This window comes from Pelmatolapia mariae, linkage group LG12 (assembly GCF_036321145.2).
Source record: "Pelmatolapia mariae isolate MD_Pm_ZW linkage group LG12, Pm_UMD_F_2, whole genome shotgun sequence".
Lineage (NCBI taxonomy): Eukaryota > Metazoa > Chordata > Actinopteri > Cichliformes > Cichlidae > Pelmatolapia > Pelmatolapia mariae.
The window spans coordinates 22,563,098-22,571,318 of record NC_086237.1 but is presented as its reverse complement, the minus strand read 5'-3'; the positions used below and the strand labels follow the sequence as shown (position 1 = coordinate 22,571,318).

Sequence of the window (8,221 nt, the reverse complement as noted above, 5' to 3'; positions counted from 1 at the left end):
TAGTATGTTGTGGAAGCTGCTTAGCTAATAGTACACACAACAGAGTCCAGGTATCCACCAGTTTCTACCGTCGACTTTTATTGAAGGCTCAGATGATTCATAAGAACACTTCCTACTAAAATCTTTCCTGCCATCTGCTAGGAGGTGCAGAAGCTAGCGTTCATGAACTATAACAGGTTCATTGGCTTTAAAAAAAAAAAAAAATTAACAATGAACGTAAACACTTTTTTTGTTTGTTTTGAGTCATCTCGTCAACGCAGTTACAAAAAAAACATAACTAAAAGGAATGTTTTATATTTACTAATATAAACATTATATCATACCTGATATTTTATCCTTTGTATACACTATAGATCCTTGATAGAAGTGTTTGTCACCTGTGTGTTTGCGTGCTGTTTTTGTCGCTGCTGCAGCAGCAGGAGGTGCTACTTGAACCTTTAAACGAGGAGAGACTTTTATTTTGAAGGCGAAACTTAAGTTGCCGCCGTGAAAGTGAACGCAGCTGGGAAAACATTTGGTAAGATGACTGCTAGCAGCTATATCTTTGATATTTGGGAAGCTTTTAAGTTTCATTTAAAACTAATTCAGCGTTGTCTGTGTAAGCTTGCCCGTGAATAAAGCGCTCACAGCTTAGTTGAATGTCATTGCTAACTGCTGTGTTGTTGTCGGGTTGGAGTGTGAAGAGTACGCCTTATGATAAAGGGTTTCAAGAAGAGGATAGCAAGTATATGACTCTGTTTAATATTTGAATATATTTAAATAATATAAAGGAAACCCTCGAATACAAGCGGTAAGATAATATCTGCACAAAGACAACAACGCAACCAGATGAACTTTGACCCATTTTTTTGTCAGTCTTCCCCATGGTCTGCAAGCCAGCTAGATAACTTTACATAAAGAAATAAGTATCAGCAATGGGGAAACAAAGAAGCTAATCCTATCCGGAATCAGTAAATCAGTAAAATGCACCTGTTTTCTGAGTAATAAATAAAAACCAAATATACTGAAGTTGCTTTCAGCTCAATGCACCCCCGGGAGGACCAGGGGTGGTGCTAAAGAGCACTGGGGTGGCACTGCCCAGAGGGTGCCGTTGTCCTCTTTAATACTTCAATACAACTTGTCCTTGCCATTAGTTTATTGCTTCAAAGCAAATATTTGATCTTAACTATTATTACATCCCGTGAATGCTACTGGTTTACATATTAATGGAAAATAATGATTTAATTTGAAAGATGGACTTCCCCTCTTGTACCTCACATTGGTTTGATCCACTACTGTCGCTTACTTTGCAAACTCTAAACAAAGGATGTGTGAGACCCCCTTATTTATATCTAAAAATAACACCCATTAACAGTTTTATCCAGATTCATTTTTATTAGCTTGTTACCTTACTGCTTGTGCTTCAATGTGGCTGGCATTTTGTTATTACTGTACTTCCAGATAGATGTCTATGGAGAAGGAGGTCTGTGCAAATTAAAATTATTATAACTCACTTTTTTTTTCCCTGATCCCAACTAGTTCTTGGACGCCACTCACCAGCCCCGTGCCACCCCATTTAAAAAAACTGAAACATTCCTGCCTTTATCTAAATGTCACCTGTCCCTGCTCTAATGGCATTGTGTTGACTCCCTAGTCAGACCTCAGACTGAAGGTATTGGGCCATGTCAGTGTCCTCAGCCCTCCTGAGCCGACGTGTAGCCGGAGGCTCCTGCAGGTTGTGGTGTGTCATTCCTTCACCTCGACCACTGATCCACATCAGATCAGCCACTGTAGCTGAGCCAGGCAGAAGAAGATCCAATGAAGAACAGCTGTGGGAGGCAGCAGGCTACCTGCCATTCACCCGAGCCAGGATAGGACCTTTCTTTCAGGAAAACCCAGTGCTGAAGAACCCATTTGTAGAAGATGCCTTGCTCAGAGGATATCTGAAGAGACACATACCCCAGGAGGTGAGCAGGGATTACATGTTTTACCCAAGAAAGGGTGTCATACTACCAGTTTTAGAGCAAGAGCAACAGGCCCATTAAATAACAATGTCCATATTAGGTGTATATTACTATATTATAATGTGGTTTTTTTTGTTTTGTTTTTTAGTGTGCTCATAACTTGTTTTCTTTTTGAAAGAAGTGTTGAGTATATGCACAGTGTTACATATGTAATGCAATTTTTTCCTTAAGTTTTGTTGCACCAGCAAGAATTCATTTTCTAAAAAGCAATAAGAGTTTGACTTTGGTCTTTGTTACTATTAAAAAGCCAGCAAGGAGCTGTCCTATCAGGTAAACAGGCTGAGATCTGTTTCATAAGGTCTGCGATATATTGTGTGTAATAATAAGCACCTTTAAAGACCCTCAAGGTCACCATACATTAGTACAAAATTTATATATATATATATATATATATATATTTATATGTGTGTGTGTGTGTGTGTGAATAGTATGTGTATGTAATTTGTCCACAGGCGATTCTCTCAGACTTGTGTGCATTTGGAGAACACGTGGCAAAGGAGGTGGATGGCTGGGGTAGAGAGTGTGAGGTCAATCCTCCACGGTTGGTGCACTTTGATCCCTGGGGTCGCCGAGTGGACCACATTGTGACCTCCCATGCTTGGAAACGTATGAAAGACCTGTCAGCACAGGAAGGACTCGTTGCCATTGGCTATGAGAGGTCATTTGGCGAGTGGAGGTTAGAAGGCCGTTGCACTTCCTTTTTTCGGTTTAGCTCATGTGTCTTATTTCACTTCAGTAATGTGTTTTTGTCATCTTCCAAAAAGTGTATGTATGTGTTTCCTAGTCGTGTGTACCAGATGAGCAAGCTGTACCTTTTCTCTCCCTCATCTGGCCTCTACACCTGTCCTCTTGCTATGACCGACGGAGCTGCAAAAGTTATCCAGGTGTGTTCTAAAGAAGTGAATAACATGACTAATACAGCGTCCTGTAAGCCAAACTGATTAGAACAACAGAACTAGAAATGGGATTTACCTCCAAAGAAGTGATTACAGTAGTCTAATCATTTAAAACTAAATTAAGTGAAGAATATTGTAGCCAATGTAGTTTAAAACATTGGCATTTTAAGAATATAAATTCATCGTCCTCCCATCCGTCAAACGCTACAGACAATTTCATGCTGAGACTAAAGACTCAGAGACAGTTTCATCTCAAAAGTTATATAATGCATTTAATCAGTCAATCAAGTCACCCCAGTAAAATTGTTTTAACTGGCTGAGGAACCACATAATCATAGCCATATCTGGAACAGTTTGCACTATATGCATTTTGCACCCTATTTCCTTTTATATTGTATATTTGTATTATCTTTTATTGTGTTATTTATCTCTTTTATAGCAAGATTATGTTTTTGCTGTTTATTTTCCTGTTTGTGTTAAGGAGAATTTGCCTTCCAATCAGTTGGCACAGTGTACGTTGATAATATTAATAAAAAAATGTAAAATATTCCAGCTTTTGTTTAAAACAGCAGCATGTACTTGAAGGAACTGTATATTAGATTGCTGAGCAACTGAATACAACTCTATATTTTGCAGTAATGGCTTTATAGTAGTGAATGTACACATATTTTTGACTTGCTTGACCCCAGTTCTGTTTTTCCTTGTAAGCACAGTGAATGATTGTTTGGATTTGTGTATGAGAAGTCCTTAGGTGTTTCGTGGCCAGTAGAAGACGCCTACAGTCGTTTGACCACCCGCCATCCAGAACGCTTCTGGACATCCGGACAGTGGATGACAGAGAGACAGGGAGGCTCTGATGTGGGTAAGTAGTGACACACTGTTTTCTGCATTTATCAGTCCCAGCTTCAATCTGTAAATTAAGAGCTGCAGTACAACAGTGTTGTAATTGTGCTTTTCAAAGGATGAGATATCTGTGGAGGAGATTCTTTGTTTGCATACTTTTTGTTTTCGCTTTGTCATGCAGAACAAGAGTAACTGTTGTAATGCTTCATGAGTTGTTTTCATTGTCCTCAGCCAGCGGCACTGAGACGGTGGCTGTTCCACAAACAGATGGTTCCTACAAGCTCCATGGTTTCAAGTGGTTCACGTCTGCTACGGACGCAGACATGACTCTTACGCTGGCCAGAGTGCAGGACAAAACGGGAGCAACCATACCAGTACTGCTGACATCAGTCACAAAGCATTGTCAATGACTCACAGAGTGATATAATTGACTGCTGTTCTCTGTCCCACAGGGTAGCAAAGGTTTGTCTCTCTTCTATGCGGAGGTGAGTCGAGATGAGGATGGCCGATTGAGGGGTATTGAGGTTCAGCGACTGAAGGACAAGCTGGGGACACGCCAAATGCCGACTGCTGAGCTGCTGCTGGACGGCCTGCCAGCGCACAGGGTCAGTTACACATGCAGGGTCATTGGATATATGAATTTATTGACAAACTATAGGCTTTGTCTCCTACCTGTGCAGATATGAGCAATTGCTTACACACACACACACACACACACACACACACACACACACACACACACACACACAAAAAACAAGTTATGTGCAGCAATGATAAGCAGAACCATTCCTGCATTCGTGTGCTAGGTGGAAAAATTCACAGTGATTTTATTTGCCACTCCTCCATAACAAAGAAGTACACACTGTGCTTTGTAAAAACACAAATCAACTTTTGTAGCACTTCTGACTTAACCCACCGAATCCTCAGAAACTTGTTGAGATGTGCAACTCATGAGAGTGCCAGCTGCTTGCAGCTCCAGCGGCAGCACTCGGGCAGGTAGCATTCAGTCAGCATGAGATAATGAGCTGTGAATGGCTGCAACTAAATTAATATGAGGGAATCACTTAAAGCAAAACAAGCTCAGAAAAAACAGCAAACCAAAACAAGAAGTAGAGATCTGCATTAGTTGTTGGTAAGAACAGATTAATTTTTTCCTTTTACTACTTTGCCTCTAAAGTAGCATTGACTTGTCTCTGGCTCCTCTCCAGCCACCAGGATGTTGGCTGTAAATTCTTCGATTCATGTAAGCCTCTTTGGATCAGGCTTGCTCCTGTGCAACCTGTGGATACCAATTTAGTTTGGAGTGTGGGGACTTTTGAGGTTGTGTCAGTCTCTCGGATTCTTTGTTGTGCTTCTCGTGTAGGTTTCTGACTACACGCAGTGTGGTGGGGGGCATTAAGGAACAAGCATGGTTGCGTGTCTGTCCTACACAGAGCTTTGCGTTCAGTCACTTACATGTTGCAGTTGTTTACTGTCAGCAGGAGGCAGTGTGACCAATATGTGGAACAGCTGGCCTGTTCTTACTGTTGTTGGTCCTTCAGCTAGCTGCAGGGAAGACCAAAGTTACAACATAAAGAAAGCTGAAGTGAAACTGAGTGTTAAAAATAAGGAAAGGTGTCCACTGCAAACTGCTGTTTTCTTTTGGTTGACTTTTCAATAATGTTTGCTCCCTTTCCTGTTCAGGCCCACTGTTTAACAGCTCAGAATTGGACTCACTCATAGCGCTATCTGTGTCAAGCTCATAGTCTTGGCCTTTTTGGACTGCAACACAAGCACAGCTGTGTAGGGTGCATACACAGAACACTTAAGCACGGGGGACACGAGTGTGGTACCACAAATCCTGCATTACCTTGCTGGGGGAGAATTTTTACGGAAATTTGTCACAGTGTGAGCATTAATTACGCTTTTGCTATCACATGGTTATATGGCAAAAGTGTAATTAATCACTGTGAGGGAAATCATCCAACATTTTTTTTTTAAAGGTATGGACATTTTCAGGCAGTTTATGGTCCACTCCACCAACCTTCACTGTTAGAGAAACAAGACAAGCCAAGTTCCTTGTATTTTTTTTTTCTATAATGTGTCCAAATCTTTGACAACTTGTTTTCCACAACAGCTCTCAGAGGAGGGGAGAGGTGTGTCCTCCATAGCTAATATGCTGACCATAACCAGGATCCACAACAGCGTCTCTGCAGCAGCTGCTATGAGAAGGCAGGACACCGCTCATACTACCACACTTGAATCTGTGCTGATTTCTTAAAGCACAGCATGAGTAAGCTGGTTAAACATTTGTGTAACTGTGTGTCTTCACAGGGTGCTCCAGTTAGCTCGTGACTATGCCACTCGGCGCAATGCCTTTGGAAAGCTTCTTAAAGACCACCCACTGCACATGCAGACTCTTGCTAGAATGGAGGTAAGCTGGCAGGGGGTGAACAAACTCCACACAGTGTTTTCTGTCATGCTTCAGGACACATGCTTCTCACACTACAGGTAGAGTCTCGAGGGGCCTTTCTTCTGGTGATGGATGTGTGTCGTCTGTTGGGCCGAGAAGAAAGTGGAGTGGCAACCGAGCACGATGCTCACCTTCTCCGGTTGCTCACTCCGGTCGTCAAACTGTACACTGGGAAGCAGGTGAACAGTTTGTGTGAATGCTAGCATTAGCTGTTATTTGCCTGTTTTGATTGTCTGATTGTTTCAGTGTTGTGTTTGTCTCAGGCTGTGGCTGTGGTGTCAGAGGGTTTGGAAAGCTTTGGTGGCCAGGGATACATCGAGGATACCGGCTTGCCTGGAATACTCCGTGATGCACAGGTGAGTTCGATACCAGAGGTGTGATAGCTTGAGATTTACAAAAAGAGTGAAAGACTAACTTATCTCTTCCTCTTCCAGGTTTTGAGCATATGGGAAGGTACCACAAATGTTTTGTCTCTGGATGTGCTGCGGTGTGTCGCTCGTAGCTCAGGGATGGTTCTTCATGCCTACTTCAGCCATACCAAGGTCAAAGCAAGTTCAATGAAAAAATCTTCTCTGTGACTGAGCAGAACAAAAATGTGAAGTGCACTTGTTTTCTTCGTTTTATAGTCTCTGCTGGCGGGCGCCTCCAGCGTTTCCTTATTGGCCCCAGCTGTGAAAGCAGTGGGCGGAGCTCTTTGCGAGCTGGAAGAGTTTGTTCAGGTAGCAGCAACCAGAGCACCCAGCTACCTGGAGCTATCAGCAAGAGACCTGGCATACAGCCTGGCTCACATCTACACAGGTGTATACCACACACACACACACACACACACACCAGAGCTGCAACTATGAGTTAATTTACAGGTTAGCTGATCAACATAAAAATAATTATAAATAATTTTAAGCATAAGTCAAATATTCACTAAAATGTTTGCTCTTCGAGTGTTTTCTGCTTTTTTTTTCAGCTTTTTGAGTTTGTAATTAAGTTATTAACTAAATCAGCATTTTGAAAACATAAGCTTAAGCTGACATCTTTCAGTCTAACAAACCTCTAAGTCAGTAATGTAATCAGTCCGCTGTACTGTTATCGTGGCCAAACATTCAAACAATAAACACATTTACCTCTATGCACCTTGTTATCATTCCCAACTCTGTTATCAGGAGCCCTTCTTATTGATCATGCATGTTGGAACGGAGCTTCTCCATCTGACACCTATGCAGCTCTCAGGTAAAAAAAAGAAAAATGTAAATTTGCAGTTGTCTAAAATATTTTTTAAAAATGCACTATAATTTTGTTACTATTTATCATTATTTTTTTTATCACTATTTTTTTTATTTCCCAGGTGGTGCGAACAGGACTTGTGTCCCGTGGCACGGAACCAGAGAAGAGGTCACTATGATTCCAACACTTCACTTGATGCTGCTTTAGTCTTTGACCAGTCGATACAAGGCTGAAGAATCACTGAGTCACTGCTGAGCCCTGCGGTCTGTCTTCGTGACAAACAGATTTATTGTCTGCTATATTGTTGTTTGTGTTTTTGTGGATGACTGAAATCATGTTTCATTAAAAATGAAATTCGGTCTTGCATAAGCATGTAAATAAAATGGAGAATGGGTTGTGTCTTCAGTATCAGAGTAAATACTGGACAGTAAATTGAAATGTGAATTCCCACAGTTAAATGAAGTTTTTTTAAATAAAGGCAAATGATCAGCAGCCCAGAGATTAACTTCACATAGGTCATAAGCAAAACAGGCCCTGACTGACCAGGTTCATACACACTGCCTTACGGTACTGCTGGAAAACCTGCACATACATATTGATGTATAAACTTTAAAACAGTAAAAACTTGGCAGTTTTAACGCAATTTTTTTGATATTCATTAAACTGTAGTGACTTTAACTGTGAGTTTACTGAGTCACTGTGTTTTATATTTTCAAAAATGAACATTGCTCCCATGTGATACACAGCAAAAACATAAAATAAACACCTAAACAATATCCAACACCCCTTTTTTAAAATATGTTGATATA

The 8,221-nt window shown here is 41.1% G+C and overlaps 1 protein-coding gene across 3 annotated transcripts; it reads left to right on the top strand.

The window, feature by feature from the left end:
* The first annotated feature begins 433 nt into the window (after positions 1-433).
* LOC134638677 (acyl-CoA dehydrogenase family member 11-like) lies at positions 434-8,082 on the top strand. Of its 3 annotated transcripts, none has more exons than XM_063489480.1 (15): positions 434-517; positions 1,634-1,946; positions 2,456-2,679; positions 2,788-2,887; positions 3,644-3,761; positions 3,974-4,116; positions 4,195-4,347; positions 5,859-5,953; positions 6,056-6,155; positions 6,233-6,373; positions 6,458-6,550; positions 6,629-6,736; positions 6,821-6,992; positions 7,352-7,418; positions 7,534-8,082. In XM_063489480.1, exons 2-15 carry the CDS (start codon positions 1,662-1,664, stop codon positions 7,643-7,645), a joined length of 1,911 nt encoding a protein of 636 aa, XP_063345550.1. In that variant the 5' UTR covers positions 434-517; positions 1,634-1,661; the 3' UTR covers positions 7,646-8,082. The 3 variants fall into 3 exon arrangements, with proteins under 3 accessions (XP_063345550.1, XP_063345548.1, XP_063345549.1); XM_063489478.1 differs by having other exon boundaries at positions 2,432-2,679; XM_063489479.1 differs by lacking the exon at positions 434-517 and having other exon boundaries at positions 556-1,946; positions 2,432-2,679.
* Positions 8,083-8,221: the final 139 nt, after the last annotated feature.